The sequence below is a fragment of the Scyliorhinus torazame genome, chromosome 1, assembly GCF_047496885.1.
Source record: "Scyliorhinus torazame isolate Kashiwa2021f chromosome 1, sScyTor2.1, whole genome shotgun sequence".
NCBI lineage: Eukaryota > Metazoa > Chordata > Chondrichthyes > Carcharhiniformes > Scyliorhinidae > Scyliorhinus > Scyliorhinus torazame.
The window spans coordinates 41,161,799-41,183,384 of NC_092707.1; the positions used below are offsets into that span (position 1 = coordinate 41,161,799).

Here is a 21,586-nt window from a genome sequence, read left to right on the forward strand (position 1 = left end):
TATTGGGGAATCGGGAAAGCTAATGGCATCCTGATTTGCTCTTCCACTGATGAACTGAGCTCCTCAGTGCAGGAAATGAAGGTAAGTGCAGCCTCGGCAGGGGTTTCTCCATTGAGACCCCCAAAAAATGAGTCCCATTCGCAAATAGGGTCGTTCCCGGTGCTGCAAGTGTCAGGAAACACCCTGCTAAACCTGCCCACAACGGGACTTTTTTTTGTTAAACCAAGCTCTTACTCATTTTTTTGTGGCTTGGGGAGTTTCTCACTGGTCAATCCCACACTTCGAATTTTTTTCTGCATCTGCAGTGGGGAACTAAACGTGCCGGCCAGACCGGCTCTTCCATGGTCGGGCACTATTTTGAAAAGGTGCCCCCATCTCAAAAGAAGCTTGAGGGTCCACCACACCTCCCACCCACGGACAATGCCATCCCCCGCAGTCATGGGCAATACCCACAACCCTTGACCACTGAGGGGCAACCTCTTGTTGCCCCGCCAATATTTTCTCTCTGCTATCTGTCTTGCTTTCTTTCCCCTGTCACCTGTTCTGTTATTCAATTCTTGCTCTCTCTACCATGCTCATCTCTTCCCTCCATTCTCCTTCTCCCCTTGTCTTTTTGATTTCTCCATACAGCTGTTGGATAGCGATCAAGAACTGTATAAAAATTTCCCTCTGGTGATATCAGAACGTTGGCAACAAGAAGTGGCAGAAACTGTGTACGATGCAGTCAATGCTGATACTGATAAAAGCGAGGTCAGGAAGAGAGCAAAGAATAAGATGCTTGGTCATGAGGAAGGTATGAAACTTCATTTATGAGATATTTGCAATGTAGATACACCGTTTTCGATTGGTCTGATATAAAAACTGAAAATGCTTTGAAATACCCAGCAAGACAGTAAACCATTGTAAAGGAATAAGACACGTTGACATTTTTGGTGTGTAACCTTCATACACAATATGTTGACTTATCTTTCTACAAATGATGGCTGATTTGTGTATTTTCACTTTTTATCCATTTGCAGTTTTTGTTCTGGGCTTTTATTTCACTTGACATTGGTTGGCCATTCAGCCTCTCTAGCCTGTTGCACCATTCAGTTAGATTGTGGCTGATCTGAGACCCTCAACTCCATCAATCCATTGTGATTCTATAACCCTTAAGACCCATGTCCAACAAAACCCTGTCAATTTCAGTTTTTAAATTTTCAGTTGACCTTGGAGCAGAAAAATTTTGGTGTTTTCTGACATCACCCTTCATTTTAAGCATATACACTCTTGTTCTGAATTTATACACTGGGGTAAGAAATAGTTTGTTTCTATTTACCCCATTAAATTCTTCAATCATCTTGCATGCCTCAATTGGATTATGTCTTAATCTTCCAAACTCAAAAGAAAACAAGCTTAATTTATGATACAAGTTCTTTTTTTCCAACCTAGGTCCAGTCCCCCACCCCATTCCCGCAACCCCACCTAATCTCTAAAGACTAAGGGACAATTTAGCATGGCCAGTTCACCTAAGCTGCACATTTTTGGACTGTGGGAGGAAACCGGAGCATCCGGAGGAAACCCACGCAGACACTGGGAGAATGTGCAAACTCCACACAGTCATCCAAAGTCAGAATCGAACCCGGGTCCCTAGCGCTGTGAGCCGTGCTAACCACTGGGCCTCCGTGTCTCCTCGATTTGGCCCTTTTAACTGCTCTCCCCATCAAATGAATCTGTACTGCCCCACTCCAAGGCAGCTATATCCTTCGTGAGATTTGTTATCCAGATCTGAATGTACCACTTTAGATGGACTCTAACCAGACCATTATATAACAGTTATGGGAAGTCAGTGACGTAGTGGTGTTGTTGTTGGACGAGAATCCAAAAACCAAGCATGTTCTGGGGACCTGGGTTCAAATCCCACCAAGGCAGATGGTGGAATTTGAATTCAATTAAAATAAAGTCTAATGATGAACACAAAACTGCTGTCGATTGTCGTAAAAGCCCACCTGTTTCACTAATGTTCTTTAGGGAAGGAAATCTGCCATCCTTACTTAGTCTTAACTACATGTGACTCCAGAGCCACAGCAATATGGTTGACTCTTAAAATGCCTCCTGAATGTTCAAGGGCAATTCGGGATGGGCAATCGGCGACACACACATCTCGTGAAAGAATTTTTTAAAAACATAACTTCCACCCTTACACAATCCAGCATTCTGCTCCTGTCTGCATCTTTAGCATGCACAATGGAAGAATGGGATGGGGCCTTGCCTGCATGGTGTCTTCTACCTGTATACAGCCTGCCTGCCCACAGGGGTACAACCATGCTTACAAGCAAACTGAAAAAACTAGTGATAAGTTACAAATCAATTTATTTATCCCATCCCAAGGAGAACCTGGAATAACATCACTTTTTATATTATATACAGATTATGCCCATGGTAAAGACTGCATTATGCATGGTTATATGCTGAAACTTGGAAACCCTTTCCTAACCCAGTGGCAACGTCGTTATTTCTACCTCTTTCCAAATCGGCTGGAGTGGAGAGGAGAGGGCGAGTCACGGGTAAGGAATGTTAGACTGACAGAAGTGAAGAAACTATTCTGTGAGTGGGTGTATCACTGTCAGAATAGCAGCAGGGAAGAGTGAAAGTTGTACCAAGGTTAATGTCTCTCACTCAGCATCTTCCAGTGTCAAGTATAGAGGGCATTAAAGATAAAATGCATTATAATAGAATTAATTGGGTGAATTTCTGCTTATCCAACCCATGAATTGTTATTAAAAATAACATGCCAGGAGCACACAAGTAAGAAATCTGCCAAACATTAGTCATAACAGTAAAGTCACCATAGTCTGCTTTCCCTTTTGAGGGGAAGAGCTGATTGGTGGTGATTTAACCTAAGGGTCACCACACCTCAGGCGAGGGACAAGGTTGAGAGGGTGGGCCTTCATGAATAACCTCAGCCGATACGGGAATTGAACCCATGCTGTTGGCCTTGCTCTGCATCACAAACCAGCTGTCCAGCCAATTGAGCTAAACCTCATTACCTTTTCTGTCATATGATGTTATCATGGACTCAAATTAAATGCTAAATGCATGATATAATGCTAAATTTTAAATGGGAGCTATATGGGAACTTTTCTACTTCAACACAGCCTGGGCATTCAGAGAAAATAAAAGAAACATTTTTAAATTACAGCCCTTGATTTTAACCTATTCCATGTTTTTTTTTTTTAATTCTCCTCCATTTTCACATTTTCTCCCTCATTTACATCCATCAACAATAAACAATAATCAGCAAGATATGTCAGTCCCCATAATAACAACAACAATCCCATCTACCCACCAACCCCCAAACCTCAACCCGCATGTTTACATAAACAAATGACAAAAATAAATCAGGGATTACCCGTAGTCACCCTTAATCTTACACAGCTCCCACCCCCCCACCCCGGGCCTCCAGCTCCTCCCGTCCACTGCCTCTTGTAAAACTCCTCCCCCTACCCTCGGTTCCTTCCCCCCCCAACTTTCCACCCCGGCTAGACCACTCGGACCCTGTTCTGCCAGGCTCCGATGGCCGCAGCCCCTCCCCCCACCTCACTCCCGTTCACTGGCCGGCACACACCGGCCAGCGTGGAGGCCCCCGGCCGGGTCCCTTTCCCACTTGCCCGGCCCCAGGAAAGCCCAAAGATCCCCTTTTAGCACACAAACCCCGCCTATCCACCTACACCCCAAAGAACTCTCATTTCGAGTGAAAGTCCCGTCCCTTCCCTCGTCCAAATATATACCACCTTGGCTCCTTTAATCTCTACACCCGCGCGCAGTGATACAAAAAAGAAGAAAATACAGTCATGAGGTTACATCGGCACATGGCCATTCCTCAGTTTGTCAGTTCTGCCACAGTCCTTCTGCTTTCGCAAACTCCTCCGCTGCTTCCGCCGTTCCAAAATAAAAGTCCCTGAGCTTGCAAGTCACCCTCAGCTTCGCTGGATATACAATGCCCACCCGCGCAGCTCCCACCCCCCCACCCCGGGCCTCCAGCTCCTCTCGTCCACTGCCTCTTGTAAAACTCCTCCCCCTACCCTCGGTTCCTTCCCCCCCCAACTTTCCACCCCGGCTAGACCACTCGGACCCTGTTCTGCCAGGCTCCGATGGCCGCAGCCCCTCCCCCCACCTCACTCCCGTTCACTGGCCGGCACACACCGGCCAGCGTGGAGGCCCCCGGCCGGGTCCCTTTCCCACTTGCCCGGCCCCAGGAAAGCCCAAAGATCCCCTTTTAGCACACAAACCCCGCCTATCCACCTACACCCCAAAGAACTCTCATTTCGAGTGAAAGTCCCGTCCCTTCCCTCGTCCAAATATATACCACCTTGGCTCCTTTAATCTCTACACCCGCGCGCAGTGATATAAAAAAGAAGAAAATACAGTCATGAGGTTACATCGGCACATGGCCATTCCTCAGTTTGTCAGTTCTGCCACAGTCCTTCTGCTTTCGCAAACTCCTCCGCTGCTTCCGCCGTTCCAAAATAAAAGTCCCTGAGCTTGTAAGTCACCCTCAGCTTCGCTGGATATACAATGCCCACCCGCGCAGCTCCCACCCCCCCACCCCGGGCCTCCAGCTCCTCTCGTCCACTGCCTCTTGTAAAACTCCTCCCCCTACCCTCGGTTCCTTCCCCCCCCAACTTTCCACCCCGGCTAGACCACTCGGACCCTGTTCTGCCAGGCTCCGATGGCCGCAGCCCCTCCCCCCACCTCACTCCCGTTCACTGGCCGGCACACACCGGCCAGCGTGGAGGCCCCCGGCCGGGTCCCTTTCCCACTTGCCCGGCCCCAGGAAAGCCCAAAGATCCCCTTTTAGCACACAAACCCCGCCTATCCACCTGCACCCCAAAGAACTCTCATTTCGAGTGAAAGTCCCGTCCCTTCCCTCGTCCAAATATATACCACCTTGGCTCCTTTAATCTCTACACCCGCGCGCAGTGATATAAAAAAAGAAGAAAATACAGTCATGAGGTTACATCGGCACATGGCCATTCCTCAGTTTGTCAGTTCTGCCACAGTCCTTCTGCTTTCGCAAACTCCTCCGCTGCTTCCGCCGTTCCAAAATAAAAGTCCCTGAGCTTGTAAGTCACCCTCAGCTTTGCTGGATATACAATGCCGCACCGCACCTTACTAATGTACAGTGCCGTCTTCACCCGGTTGAAGGCAGCCCGCCTCCTTGCCAGCTCCACCGTAAAGTCCTGGTATACACGTATACCAGCTCCAGCCCACTGCACTACCCGCTTCTGCTTGGCCCAGCTCAGGACCTTCTCCTTCACCCTGTACTTACGGAAGCACAGAGTCACTGCCCTTGGCGGCTCACTCGCCTTTGGTACAGGCCTCCACGACCGATGAGCCCAATCCAGTTCATATCGGGAGGGGTTCCCCCCCCTCCCCCAGTAGTTTTGCCAGCATCGCGGCAAAATACTCAGTCGGCTTCGGTCCTTCAACTCCTTCGGGCAGCCCCTCAAGTTCTGTCGCCTGGATCTATTTTCCAGGTCTTCCATTTTTCCTCGCAGATCCTTGTTAGTATCCATCACCTTCCGCATCTCTTTCCCCATCGAGGCAAGTTGATCACCGTGCTGCAATAACGTCTCCTTCACTTCCTTCAGCGCCTCCCCTTGCTCTCGCACCTCCGCCACTGCGCTCGCCACCTCCGTCCTCACCGGGGAAACCGCCTCCTCCACCAGCTCACTCAAAGCCCCCCTCATCTCCTTCCTCACCGTCGCCATGCATTTCGCAATCTGCGCCAACTGCTTTTCAAATTCCGCAGCCATCACCATGGTTATTTCTTCAGCCGTAAGCAGTGCGGCCTTCCCTTGTGCTCCAGCCTCCATTTTTCCTGGTGACCCCGCGGTGACCTTTCCACTCCCCGACGGACCTCCAGCTGGTTTTTTTTCGGCCGTTTTTCTGCTCACCCTCAACATTTTTCTTTGGTGTTTTTTTCCCTCCTGTGTCTTCTCAGTGCCTCCTCCGTGCCTTCTCCCTTCTTCTGCCGCCTCCGCGGACCCTGGGACCGGGCTTAAAGCCTCGAAATTGCCGTTCCCGAGCGGGGGCTCTCCATTGTGCGGCCGCCTCCCGCTCGCTGTCACCGGAAGTCTAACCTATTCATGTTAATGTACAGAAAATCAGAAACTGGGGATGTGCTGTTTTGTGACCATAAGTACATGAACACCAAAATATAAAATCTCATCTTAAATTGCAACAACATTGCCTTTGTGGTTCCAGTAATTTTCTCATGAAGTGCTTTTTCCTGAAGGGGACGTCTCTTAATTTATCCAGAGAGGTCCAAATTATGAAAATTAAAATGACATCATCATGTCATACAATCACAGAAGTTACTTCTTCATTCCTATATCTCCTTTTGAGTTTTTTTCCCGTATTAACATTTGCTCAAGCAATAGCTGAAATGGATCCTAATTTTTTTTTTTCAACAAGTTAACAAATAATTAAATCAACCTGCTTCCCCCAAAGAACTCCCCAAATATTTTAAAATACTAGATCCACCCTATTTCACACAGAATAAAGACTGCTCAAGATCATGTAGAGGAGTGGGGCGAGAGAAACCTCTGTAATGCATACTCCCCTTGATCTTTTAAAGATTGTAATACACTGTCAGTCATTCCGAAGTCTCTTGTGATAGTATTTCATCACCAAAATCAGTTAGTACAATATGTGATGCTTTCTTGGAACTTTGTATTTCACAAGATTTCAACCTTTCTTGTTGCTTCCTAAATGATTCAAAGAAATTCATTCTACTGTCTTACTCCGAAGCCAGATCCATGTATTGATCACTCTTTTGTGAACAAAACTTCTAATAAAAATCCTAAACTTGTATTTTACTAGTTGAACTTCCATCCCTATGTCTCATATTTTTTTAAACTTAAGAGTACCCAATTCTCTTTTTTTCCAATTAAGGGGCAATCTAGCGTTGCCAATCCACCTACCCTGCACATCTTTTTGGGTTGTGGGGGTGAGACCCTTGCAAACACGGGGAGAATGTGCAAATTCCACATGGACAGTGACCCGGGTCCGGGATCAAACCCGGGTGCTCAGCGCCGTGGGGCAGCAGTGCTGACCACTGTGCCACCATGTCATCTATCTTTGTCTCATTCTTGCAATTACATTTTTGAGATTAACGTTTTTCATACTATTTATGACCTTACATACCTCTATTAAATCATCCCCCATGCACCTCCTTTCAAGGCTGATCAGCTAATGTGTCTCTAGTATTTTCTCATAACTCAGACCGCTAAGATTGGAGATCATCCTTTGCACTATCTTCACCTCCCTAACACTCCTGTGTTTCAGTGCTCAGAATTAGGCACAGCACTCAAGGTGTGATCTGATCATGACTTTGTCCTATGCGCTAAAACCGCATTCATGCGCTAAAACTTACATTCATATAGAACCTTTTGCACCCTCAAGATGTCTCAAAGTCCTTAATACCTAACAAACATCTTTCCAAGTTCAGTGACTTATTGTGGCCTCAGCGTTACAGCCAACTCACACACAGCAAGGTCCCTCATGCAGCAGTCAATAAGATTTATTGTGGTTGAGACGTGTATTGGTCAGAACACCAAGACAATTCCATTACCATTCTTTAAATACCATTGTGGTATATTTGATGTTCACTTGAACAGGCTTATGGTTTGTTTTCTAAGAAATACACCACCAACATTCACTGAAGGCAGCCGAAGTTACGTGTTCAAACCCATAACTTGAATGTGACTTTAGCCCACAGCCTTCTGACTCAAATGCAAGTGCCACCACTGACCAAAGTTAACAATATAGGTCATTATTCTGTTAATATTGCCCTGCATTGGTTGGGTATATTGAACATCGGGCCTTCGAAGACTTCTAGGTCTTTTTCACCTTCACCTTCAGCTATTTCAGTATCATTCATGCAAGTATATGTTATGCCCATTCTCCTTCTGACATGCATTATCTTATATTTGTTTGTATTGAATTGTTGGGGCTTACCACTGGCCACTTCTTCAAAGAGATTGAAGTGTTTGGTCAGGCAGGAATCATTCTGTTAACTATTGTCTTATTAATTGATTCTACACAAGATTCAAGTACGGTTATAGGTATGTAGTTGCCTATGCCTGATTTGATGCCCTTTTGAATTTGCATCATCATGCTGCCCTGCTTACAATATACTGGTCACTTCTCATTGGCCAGTCTCTCACACGTTGCTTGTTAAGAGTGTCTACAAGGATAACTAGGTAGTGATGGAACTGTCACACTCATGGAGTAAGAATCGTCTTCTGACATTGGGGCAGTAGGAAAGGAACTTAGCTTTGTGTGTCTAACTGGTCCTGTACCTCTTGAGGATTTCTCAGTCAGACTGTGTCGAGGGATCTTAAATCTGTAGCCAACCTATTTTGTGCCTGACTCAGACTTGCCAGATAGGGCAGTGTAGAATGTAGAAGGATCGTCATTGCATCTACTCTAACATACCTGGCCCTGTGGAGCTTAACAAAATAGCCTCGGGTAAAAAAAACAACCTCGCAGATATAATATCCCTCTCCATAATGAATGCAAAATATTCCCTGGAAAAATTCAAAAAGAAACCCGAAATAAATGATTAACTGCAGCAGGCAAATTGTATGGTATTTGTACGGCATGATCTTTAACCCAGTCACAACCAGCATGCAGGTGGATTAAATGGCACTTTTTCAAGATTATTACCTTTGCCTCAAATCCAAGGATTGATGTGCAAGATAAAATGAAGGTAGATGCTGATGACATGTTGAAAATAAGCCACTAATTTAAGGTACGCTGCAAACATGCATCAACTTAGCTTGCGTTGAAAGATCATGCCACGCTAACACATTATTTTTTGTCCACTGCAGTTAATCATTTATTTTGAGTGCCTCATTTTGTATTTTTCCAAGAAATGTTTTGTACTCCTCGTGGTGAGGAATGTTGTTTCTGGTAAACAGACTTTTTATAATTGCTGGGTCGTTAAGCATATAGGCCAGGACCAGCAAAGTTAGATATAGAGTGGTGATCTATACATAGCCTGATTTTCCACTCCTAGGTGAGAGAACTCCATTTGAATGTACCAATCTATACACATATATGTGTGTTTTTTGTTGTTTTACATCTTTTTGTTTAAATAAATGTTTCAAGTAATGATTTCCTTTGCGATGGAAAACATTTTCTCTAAGTGAGCGCACCTAAGATAAACTTTTTGATCATGTCAATGACAGATTTCACATGTTTGATCATGCATGTACACATAATGGTATTTTGTTGCCATGCGATAAGCCACAATTGGGAGTTTTAGTCCGAGGTGCAATCTCAGCCCCATGTGACTGCATTTGAAAATTTACGGATTTGAATTTTAACAGGGCTTCATTGCATTGAGTAGATCAGTGGATCAATGCTCTATAAAGTGAGATCTAATCAAACAAAGCATTTGTCATGTTATTTTCCATCTAGGATGCCTGGATTATTTATAAAAGACGTAGGCTGGTAAGAACAATGTTGTCAAACTATAGCATCTACCCTGCTCTCCCATGCTATAGTTGAAGTTTTATGAGTGTATTGTGGGGATGTCACGATGAGCTTTATTAGCATGTAGCTAGTCTTTTGCATCCTACATCGTCTCTGTCTCTCATTCTTCTCTCCTTCAGTCGGCACCTTAACGATTGCAAACTTGATTATTCAATTTGAGGAATGCCTTTAAATGTGACATTTTGTTTTTAGTTTCTTCAAAATCACCTCAGCCTTCCACAGGGAAGGGAGAGCATCTTGGGCTGATATTTTCTTCTGCAGCAGGAAACCAAATTTACCACCTGGCAGTCTTTCTGGCAGATTATCTGAAAACTGGTAAAGCTTAAAGACAATTAAATGACTCGATATAAAGCCACAGGAACTCAGTTTATACAGGGTATAGAATCCATATTCATTACCACCTTTCCAGTGTGACTCTCCCCTGGTGGCTGTCATCTCCTTAAGAGATCCAGTGTCCCTATTCCTGATATATTTGATTGTGACATTCCTGCTGTAGTGGATGCTTTTGTAAAGTTTTTTTTCCCAAAATTTTCTGACCCTCTGTAAACCACTGTTACATAAGAATGCAAGCTTTAAATACTCTGGGTTTAATGGATACCAACATGATACCATGTTCACGTGATTAGTTGGTTCAACAAAGTATTTCATGAGCAATAATTGGGAACATGACATGACAACTAGTAAAATTATCCATAGGTTCACGTGTTTTTAAGTAATTTATTTAACCATCCATCTCTGCCATTTTCCTCCTGTCCCCACTATCCTAATGATCTTCACTGCTTTCTGGGATAATCATCATAATGTGCATTCAATTGGCATATAAATCCCATTTTATTGTGACTAATTTATGTATCAATCAACACTATCTGATTCCTGCAAGTAGCTCATCTCCTGTCTTTCATTTTGAAACATTGCAAAAGAACATTCACTTCCATTTTGACCATAACTATATATTTATTTATTTTTTAAAAAATTTAAAGTACCCAATTCGTTTTTTTCCAATTAGGGGGTAATTTAGTGGGGCCAATCCACCTACCCTGCAGATCTCTGGGTTGTGGGGGCGAAACCCACGCAAATACTGGGAGACTTTGCAAACTCCACACGGACAGTGACCCAGTGCCGGGATCGAACTTGGGATCTCGGTGCCGTGAGGCAGCAGTGCTAACCACTGCGCCACCATGCTGCCTTGACCATAACTGTTTAAACACAAACATCATATACCGCATATACTCACATAAAAGTCAATTTTTTGAGACCAAATGTTTAGGCAATAAGTAGGGGATTGATTTGTACACGTGTAATCTTTGAGGGGCTGAAATTGTTTTACACTGGGGCCAATGGTTGGCACCAATCTTACCTGATCTGGCCTACATGTGACTGGACCCACAGCACTGTGATTGACTCTTAACTGTCTTTTCAAGGGCAATTGGGGATGGGCACTAAATGCTGGCCCAGCCAGTGACCATCACGTCCCATGAATGAATTTTTAAAACAGGAGGATGGTTGCAGCTTTTGAGGACAATCATAAATACATAGAAAATAGAAGCAGGTGGAGGCTATTTGGCCCTTCAAGCCTGCTCCACCATTCATTATGATCATGGCTGATCATCAAGATCAATACCCTGATCCTGCCTTCCCCCCTATTATCCCTTAAACTCTTTAGCCCCAAGAGCTATATCTAATTCCTTCTTGAAATTACACAACGTTTTGGCCTCAACTACTTTGTGATAGTGAATTCCACAGATTCACCACTCTCTGGGTGAAGAAATTTCTCCTCACCTCAGTCCTAAAAGGTTTACCCATGATTTTCAAATTATGACCCCTAGTTCTGGACTCCCTCACCATCGGGAACATTCTTTCTGAATGTACCCCATCTAATCCTGTTAGAATTTTGTAAATTTCTATGCGATCTCCTCTAACTCTTCTAAACTCCGATGAATATAATCATAACCAACTTAGTCTCTCCTCAAATGAGAGTCCCGCCATCCCAGGAATCAGCCTGGTAAACCATAGCAAGAACATCCTTCCTCAGATAAGGAACCAAAACTGCACACAATACTCCAGGTGTGGCCTCACCAATGTCCTATACAATTGCAGTAAAACATCTCTATTCCTGTACTCAAATCCTCTCACTACGAAGGCCAACATACCATTTACCTTCTTTACTGCCTGCCGTACCTGCGCGCTTACATTCAGCGACTGATGCATGAGGACACCAAGGTTTCGCTGAGTATCCACCTCTTTCAATTTACACCCATTCAACTAATAATTTGCCTTCCTATTTAAGGTACTGAAGTGGATAACCTCACATTTATCCACATTGTACTGCATCTGCCACTCATATGCCCACTCATTCAGCCTTTCCAAATCTCGCTGAAGCATCTCTGCATCCTCCTCACAGCTCACTCTCCCACCCAACTTTGTATCATCTGCAAATTTGGAGATAATACATTTAGTTCCCTCGTCCAAATCATTAATACATAATGTGAACAGTTGGGGTCCTAGCAACGATCCCTGCGGTACCCCACTAGTCACTGGCTGCCAATCAGAGAAATACCCATTTATTCCAACTTTTTGCCTCCTGTTTGCAAACCAGCTTTTTATCCATCTCAAGGCACTAACCGGAATCCCATGCGCTTTAACTTTACCTATTAATCTGCTTTGTGAGATCTTGTTGAAAGCCTTCTGAAAGTCTAAATAAACCACATCCACTAGTAAGCGATTTTTCATTTCATTTCATTTCATTTCTCCCTGGTCAACTCTACTAGTTACATCTTCAGCGAATTCTAGTAGATTTGTCGAGCATGATTTTCCTTTCGTAAATCCATGCTGACTTTGTCTGATTACACCACTACTTTCCAAATGCTGTGCTATGAAATCCCTGATAATGAACTCTAGCAACTTCCCTACTACCGATGTTAGGCTCACTGGTCTATAGTTCCCTGTTTTCTCTCTATCTCTCCTTTTGAACAGTGGGGTTATATTAGCTATCCTCCAATTGGTAGGGACCATTCTAGTCCAAAGAGTTTTGGAAAATGACCACTATTTCTAGGGCCACTTCCTTAAGTACTCTGGAATGAAGATTATCAGGCCCTGGAGATTTGTCTTCCTTCAATCCCATTAATTTCCCCCAAACCATTTCTTTACTAATATTAATTTCCTTCAGCTCCTCACTGAAACTTGTGTTTCTCAGAATTTCTGGTACATTATTCATGCCTCCCCTTGTGCAGACAGAAGCAAAGCACAAATTTAGTTCCTCAACTATTTCTTTGTTCCCTATGATGAATTCCCCCGTTTCTGACTGTAAGGGGCCTACATTAGTTTTCATCAATCTTTTTCTCTTTACATACCTATAGAACTTTTACAGTCAGTTTTTATGTTCCCCGCTGGCTTATTTTGAAATTGTATTTTCCCCTTCTTAATTTGCTGAATTTTAAACTGCTCTCAATCCTCAGGTCTACTGCTTTTTCGTGCTAATTTGTATGCCTCTTCTTTGAATCTCATACTATCTCTGATTTCCCTTGTAAGCCATGGTTTGGCCATAGTTCCCTTTCTACTCTTGCGCCAAATAGGAATAAACAACTTTTCGAGTTCACCCATTCGTTCCTTGAATGCCTGCCATTGTCTGTCCGCTGTCCTTCCTTTCAGTAATGTTCTCCAGTGCATCATAGCCCACTCATGCCTCATACGATCATGGTTACCTTTCTTGTGGTTCAGGACCCTGGTCTCAGAATCAACTAACTCATTATCCACCTTGATATAGAATTCTATTAGAGAATGCTCTCTCATCCCCAAGGGTTCTCTCACAATTGGATTGACAACTAATCTTTTCTCATTGCACAACACCAATCCAAGATGGCCTGTTCCCTTGTTGGCTCCTCAATATATTGGTCCAGAAAACCATTCCGTATCGACTCCAAAAATTCCTTCTCTATTATACTGCGACTAATTTGACACACCCAATCCATATGCGGATTAAAGTCACCCATAACCACAGATGTTCCTTTATCACATGCATCACTGATTTTCTGTCTAATGCTATTCCCAACATTACTACTGGAGTATAGTGGTCTGTATACCACCCCTACAAATGTTTTTTGCACTTTGATGTTTCTTAACTCAACCCAGACAGAGTCCATTGCTGGGATTCTCCCTTCCGGGGACTAAGTCCCCACGCCGGCAGAAAAACCGGCGCCAATGTCTCCGGCGCCAATGGGCCCCAAGGTGAGGAATTCTCACCTGTCTCGGGGGCTAGGTGGACATCAGAGGGGTTGGTACCGCTCCAGCCGGCATGCGCAGAACGGCCGTCGTGATCTCGCGCATGCGCGGAAATCTGCTGTCGTATTTTGGCGCATATTTTGGTATTTTCTCCGCGCCGGCCATGGCGGAGCCCTACAGGGGCCGGCGCACAAGGAAGAAATGCCCCCACAAAACAGGCCCTCCCGCAGATCAGTGGGCCCCAATCGTGGGCCAGGCCACCGTGCCCCCCCCCCTCCCCGCCGAGGACCGCCCACGCCGACTTACCTGCCAGGTCCCGCCGTGTAGGACCATACATAACCCATGCCAGCGGGACTGGCCAGAAATGGACGGCCGCTCGGCCATCTGGTGGGGGAGCGCTGCCAACGGGCCCCCACCAGCGTGTGGCGTCCCGCCCCCGCCCGAAAAATGGCACCGGAGAATACGGCAGCCGGCGTTGGGAGGCAGGGTGGGATTCGCGCCGCGCCCCCCCCCCCCCCCCGGGATTCTCCGACCCGGCGGGGGATCGGAGAATCCCGCCCCATATCTTTCCTTAATATTGTATAAATATCTTCTTTCATCAGCAATGTAACTCCACCACCTTTTCCTTTCTGTCTGTCCTGCCTAAAAACCGAATAGCCCTCGACGTTTAATTGCCATCCTTGGTCACCTTGGAGCCATTTCTCCATAGTCCTAACAATATCATATCCCTTTACATCTATCTGCGTAACTAATTCATCCATTTTATTTTGAATGCTCCGCGTGTTCAGGCGTGTTCAGCACAAAACCTTAAGGCTAGTCCTTTTAACATCTGTTGTCCTGTCCCTACTATTTTTATAGTGTCATAATCTGATATAGGCTCTTGATTTCTCTGCCTATCATTTTTCTTATTCTCCTTGCTACCTTTTTCTCCTTTTCTTGATTTCCCCTTCTCTGAATCCTTACATAGACCCCAACGCTCCTGCCATATTAGTTTAAACTCTCCCTAACCACTCGACCCATTACCCACTCTAGCAAGTACTCTTTCCCCCCCCCCCCCCCCCCCAGTCCCAGTCCTGCCCAGGTGTAACCCATTCAGTTTGTACAGGTCCCACCTCCTCAGAACCAGTCCCAATGCCCCAGGAATCTGAAACCCTCCTCCTCCTCACACCATCGCTTCAGCCAGGTATTCATCCGATACATCCTACTATTTCTACTCTGACTAGCATGTGGCATTGGTAGTAATCCTGACACCACTACCTTTGAGGTCCGACTTCTCAACTTTCTTCCTAACTCCCTACATTCTGCTTTTCGGGCCTCATTCCTTTTTTTAACTGATGTCGCTGGTAGTGATGTGTACCAAGACCACGGCTGTTCACCCTCCCCCTCCAGGATGTCCTATCACCGCTCCGAGACATCCTTGACCCTGGCACCAGGGAGGCAACATACCATCCTAGAGTCTTGTTTGCGGCCACAGAAAAGCCTCTCTATTCCCCTTACAATCAAAGCCCCTATAACTATTGCATTCCCATACTTTTTACTCCTCCCCTCTGCAGCAGAAGCAACAAATCTGGCTGTTGCTGCTTTCGAGAGGTCATTCCCCTCAACAGGATCCAAAACGGTATATGTTTTGCAGTGGATTGGCCACGTGATTCCAGCATTGCCTGTCTAGCTCTCTTGCTCTGCCTGGTGGTCACCTGTTCCCTTCTTGTCTGTGGAGCCTGAGCCTGCTGTGTGACCATCTCTCTACATGTGCTATCCATGACACTCTCCACCTCACGGATGCTCCACAGTGTCCCCAGCCGCCGATCCAGCTCCACAATCCGGGCTTCCAGGAGCTGTTACTGGATTAAACTCCATTTGCCATTTCTCTGCCCAAGTCTCCAACCTATCTATGTCCTGCTGTATCCTCTGACAATCCTCAACACTATCTATCTGCCACTCCACCAACCTTGGTGTCATCCACGAACTTACTAATCAGCCCAGCCAGAAACGGACTGTCTATGTTGACTTCTTCTTCCTCTTCCTCTTTCTCCTCAAGCTCCTGTTCTTCAGATCTTTTCATTACAACTGCGGGGGAGGGCTGTGCCCTCATGATAGTGATGTTGTACAGCATTCAGCAGTCCACCACGAATCTTGACATATGATCTGCTGAGCGCTACAGGCCAAGTCCAAAGCCATCAAGGCAGCTGAAATGTTGTTTCAGCACAACAATGCTCTGCTCTTTCACATTTTTTGTGGCAGCGTGGCTTTCATTTTCATAAAATGCATATTGCCTAATGAGAATCTTTTGCCCCCTCTCTACCTCTCTTTTCACCTGCTCTTCGTGGCCTCTGTTCATTCTTCCAGTCATGCGGTATTCCAGGGGGAAGACCTTTATGCACCAATATCTAGGAGCAGCTGTTTTTGAAGCGGCCTTGAATCCAGCAAAAATTCCATCAGCACCTCCTAACTACTCCCTATTGACTTTAGCTAATTAACCAACTATAGAAAGCACCAAACCCTCAATGAATCGTAGCAACTGCCAGAATAAATTAGCCAGCAACTAACCCATAAGTAATTGATGATCCCTTTAAAAAGCATTGGTTGAGGGTCCTTCCTATTCGTGAAGGCACGTGGAATGTTGAGAGATGGCGTAGATGGAGTATTGAACTCCAAAAGTCAGCACTGCACATCTGCCTGTTCTTCAAATTATGTTAATTCTCAAATGGTAGTGTAGCCAATTAAGCAACATATATTGTCACTCTAGTGGTATGACAGGAATAGTTTATATCCAGTCGGTTAGCTCAGTTGGCTGAATGTCTGGTTCGTGATGTGGAGCAATGCCAACAGCGCAGGTTCAATTCCCATACCGGCTGGGGTTATATATGAAGGCCCTGCCTTCTCAAACGTGCCTCTTGCCTGAGGTGTGGTGACCCTTAGGTTAAATCACCACCGTCAGCTCTCTTGCAAAGGGGAGAGCAGGTTATGGACCTCTGGGACTGTGGCAACTTTCATTTCATAGCCAGTCCAATGTATCTGTTTTGATTGGTATTCTGGAAGTATGAGATTGATTGAAATGAAAGTTTTTTCCAGAAATGCATTTTCTAGAATTGTTTGTTGAACTAATTTTAATGGCCTTCCCTGGTATTTAATTCCATAACTCTAACCACCCTAAATTCAACATTTTGCTCTAATCTCTTAATTGTTAACCTTAAACTTGCTCATTTTTAACATTTAATGGCTGGACAATATGGTAAAGCTGTTCAGAAGCATACTGGAGGTTTGGCTTTATAATGTGAGAGTGGAGTAGTATCCCTGAGATCTAGACTAATGCCCTGGGGATATTTGTTCAAATCCCACAATTAAATTCAATTAATAAATCTGGAATATGAAGCTAGTCTCAGTAATGGTGACCATGACAACTATCATCAATTGTTGTTAAAAACCCATCTGGTTCATTAATGTGAACATAAATGACTCTAATGTCCTTTCGGGAAGGGAATTATGTTATCCTTATTCAGTCTGGCCAACATGTGACTCCAGATGCACGTAAATGAGGTGACTCTTCACTGCCCTCTGAAATGGCCTAGCAGTTCAAGGGGCAATTAGGGATGAGCAACAAATGCTGTCCTTTCTTGTGATGCCCATATCCCATAAAAGAATAAAGAAGACAAAATATCTGCCCCATTCATTGCCATTAATATTTTAAAGACCTTAATTAGATCACCCCTCAATTTTCTGAACTCAATGGAATACAAACTAAGTTTATACAACCTGTTTTCAGAGTTAAACCTGTTAGACCCCAAATTTCTTTTGCTGAATTTGCACCTGCCTCTCCAAGGCCATGAAGTAAATCCTGATGTTTGGTGCCCAAAGCAGAACACTCTACTTCAGATGGTCTGACTGAGGCTCTCTACAACTGAAACTACACATCCTCATTTCTCTATTCCAACCTCCTTTCGATAATATCTACGTTCCATTAGCCCTTTTGATTCCTTTTTATACTGTGCTCTAGCAATTAGAAATTTGACTCCATGGAAACCCAAATTCACATTCCCTATTTCTCAGCTTCTCTCCACTAATAAGTTTATTCCGATTCAAATTTCAGAGATTCAAAGTGAATGACTTCACAATTCTCCACATTGAAGATCATCTACCAGAGTGGATTGTGTCATAATATCCACGCATGTATATAATGAAGTGCAGACAGGCAATGATTTACACACAGGATGACCAGTAAGCACACAGCACAGTGCAGCCAATCACCTGACAGGACACCACCACTATAAAGCCAGAGGGCACTAGGTTTCCCGCTCTCTCGGGACCCAGCCACTGAGACAGTCAAGAGTCCACAAGCTAGCACAATGCAAACACCATGCGGAAGTTAGTAAGTCTGGTCAGGCTAGTACAAGGTCTCCAGTCAGTTCAGTATAGTGTCGACCCACAATTAAATATGTATATTCTATCGTTCAATAAAACCGTGTTGGATCTTCTACAGTGTTAGAGGTCTGTTTCTCGCATCGCTGCATCAAGTGTAGTCCACACCGAACCGACCTGCCTAACACATCAGATTGTTCACTCACTAATTTGTCTATATCCCTTTATAACTTCCTGTTCTCACCTGCGCAGTTATTGTGCCTCCTAATTTAGTATCACCTGCAAACTTAAATATTTAGCTCTCTACTCCTTCCAGGTTATTAATATGCTGAAAAACTGAGGGTCCGATATAAAAGTCTAGGGAACACCTGTCACATCCTGCTAATCGGAGAATAATTCCTCATGAAAAGTATTTTGTAAATTCATATAGACAACATCCATTGACATCCCCTATCTGCAATGATAGTGGCCTCCTAACAAAGTCAACTAGATTTGTCAGACATGACCTACTCTTCACAAAGCCATGCTCGCTCGCTTTGATCAGTTCATAGTTGTCTGTACTCAGTCTCTGATAATAGGTTCCAGAAACTTAAAGCTTTTCCTTCTAAACTTAAGCGACTTCTGTCAATTTTCAATCAAAAGCTCAATTCCCAAATCAATTGGAAAGTTATGACTGTTGCAGCTGTAATTTCCTCATGTTCAGTTCAATGTCCTTGATATGAATCATCAGACCGTAGAGATTTGTCTATAATAGCCCCATTTTTTTCTTTGACTTTTTAGGACCTCTTGTCTACTTGCATTTAGTCCTCCTGCACCACTGTGAAAAAGAATATCAAGTATTAATTTAATAAGTCAAATGTTTCTTCATTGTCCATTGAAGTTTTACATTCATCTATCTTAATGGTTCTCAGTCCCCCCCACTCTTTTAAAAACTGCTGTTAGCTTTGACACGTTGCAAGGTTTTTTTCCTCATACTCCATTTTTGCAGCAGTATTACTTTATTTGTTGGTTTTTATAGTCCTCCTAGTCAGCAGATTCCCATTTTCCCTTGCATTTCCTTTTAGCCTGGCACTCTCGTCTCATTTTTTGAGTGGAGCCATTGCTTTTTAATGGTATGTACTATTTTGTATCATACCAACACCACTTTGAAAAGACACCACTGTTAAGTTGGTTAGCACATTAACAGTCCATCATGTCACTGCAGTCAATTTCATCCCTTCAAAGTTTGCCTTGCGTAAATTTTAAATCTTGGTTTGTCACTCCCTATTCTCCCTCCCTCTTGAAACCTAATATCAAATTCAGCCATATATTGTAAATTTGCAAGTCATGCCCAATCTTCTGTTTCAGATTAGCAATGAATGCACAATGACAGAAAGAAAATTGTTAGGTAGTGTGTCTTGATTTAATTCTCCAACCGAGACTGGAGTTGTGTAGGTTTATATTATTTGACTTTTTTTACTGACTGTGCCAGTTCCTGTAATGTTCAAGATTTGCAATTCCTTTGGGAGCTGGGTAGTAAATTTAGTTGAAATGATACATTTGGTAAATGCACTGCAATTTCGAAAGTTTGGTGATATTTATAGTTTTTAGACTGATCTATTTTCTTCCCATCTAATCCTCCCAGCCATGAACAGCTCAGAGAAAGCAGTTGATGTTTCACTTGATTTTTTTCCTTTCCTTTTCTAGTTTGTCAGTCTCTGACCCGTTGCTTGATATTGCACATAGTGACTTAGCATAAATCCATGTCTTGGGAAATGGGTGGGCTAGCAATACTGAGCATCAGCTGCAATTGAGTCTTACAACCTTTACCACCTGCAAAGCAACAACATATTTTCAGCACCTGGCCACCCTTCAGCTTAGCTATCACAAAAAAGGTCTGAACTTCACCAAAAAATTTGCCTCAGATGTTCACTCTTCATCCAACATCCTTTTACTTTGTGCATCAGATAATGTGTAGCCAGAAGTGTTAGCAATGCACCTATTTTTCTATAGTTGCTTTTTCCTTAGTTGAGAGCCTGTAGTTTAGACAGTAAATAACCATAAAAATTTAGCACCGAACCAGATGCAATCCACAGCAAAATCAAATCAAGGAAGCCTTTGAGATTCATCTCTGAATTAACTTGGCTCTTTTCTGTTTTATTAATCTAGCAAAGCCTGCTGACGATGGAGCAAATAGTGTCGGTGGAAGAGACTCAGATTAAAGATAAGAAATGTATCCTCCTGCGTATTAAGGGAGGAAAGCAATTTGTGCTGCAATGTGAGGTGAGTGGTTCTTGCAGGATGGGGAGGCGTAGAGATGTCTACTCTGTCTCATCTGGATATTGGCTGGCACTGATGCAGTCATAGGGACGTGGTATAAGGCATTAATTCCCTTCCCACTGCCTCCGGTTTGTTTTAACTGTACAAATCATTGCTATAGCTCAATTTTGCTCGAGGAAAGAGCTAAATTTTGACAGACCCAGTCAGTAAGCTTCATTAAGAAAGGTCTTGACAGCTATTCTTCAACGATTCAATATCATAGCAGTCAATTTTGTGAGACTCTATTCACAAAGCATTCTTGGTTCCCTGATGAGGTTTCCTCTTCCTGAAGTGAATGACATTTAATCACAATTCTTTCACCACCAGATTTGGGTTTCCTCCGCTTGATGCTATACACATGGGGGTTTAGTGTATGGTATCACTTCACAATACTGAGGTTTAATCTATCCCAGATAAAACCTTCTCCGTATAATGTCTGTACATTCCCAAATTAAATGTGACAGTGTGCATTCATACTAGATTTTAGGTAACAAATGTTCAGCGCACTAACAGTCTAGTGTTTAGACACTAAAATAAAAGCAAAATTCTGCGGATGCTGGAAATCTGAGATGAAAACAGAAAATGCTGCAGGAACTCACCAGGTCTGGCAGCATCTGTGGAGAGAGAAACTAGAGTTAACGTTTCGAGTCCAATTTACTCTTAGTTAGATAGTGTTTAGACATTTTTTTAAGGGGCAATTTAATGTGGCCAATCCACCTAACCTGCACATCTTTGGATTGTGGGGGCGAGGCCCACGCAGACACAGGGAGAATGTGAAAACTCCACACAGACAGTGACAGGGGGCCGGGATGGAAACCCGAGTCCTCAATGCCGTAGGCAGCAGTGCTAAAGATGGTGTTTAGACACAATAGATGCTAAGCAAAAGCATAACCTTGTACATGATCTGATTGAGGTGCATAAAATACTGAATGGGATTGATAAAGTAAACGTAGACCAAATATTCCCCCTTGTAGGGAAATCTAGAATGAGAGGTCACGGATATAGGGGTTGAGAAACGGTAGATTTAGAACTGAGATGAGGAGGAACTACTTCTCGTAGAGGGTGGTGAATTTTTGGAACTCACTGCCTCACAGTGCAGTGGAATCTGAGTCATTAAATGGTTTCAAGAAAGAGATAGATATATTTTGATAAAAAAAACAGGTTAAAG

The 21,586-nt window shown here is 43.9% G+C and overlaps 1 protein-coding gene across 1 annotated transcript in view; it reads left to right on the forward strand.

Annotated features, from left to right (window-relative positions):
* grk3 (G protein-coupled receptor kinase 3) overlaps positions 1 to 21,586 on the forward strand; it is a 416,009-nt gene that overhangs the window by 384,846 nt on the left and 9,577 nt on the right. The window contains exons 18-20 of the mRNA XM_072488700.1: positions 631 to 793; positions 2,410 to 2,546; positions 20,269 to 20,382. Of these exons, the coding sequence (XP_072344801.1) occupies positions 631 to 793; positions 2,410 to 2,546; positions 20,269 to 20,382 (414 nt within the window). The remainder of the gene's footprint in view (positions 1 to 630; positions 794 to 2,409; positions 2,547 to 20,268; positions 20,383 to 21,586) is intronic.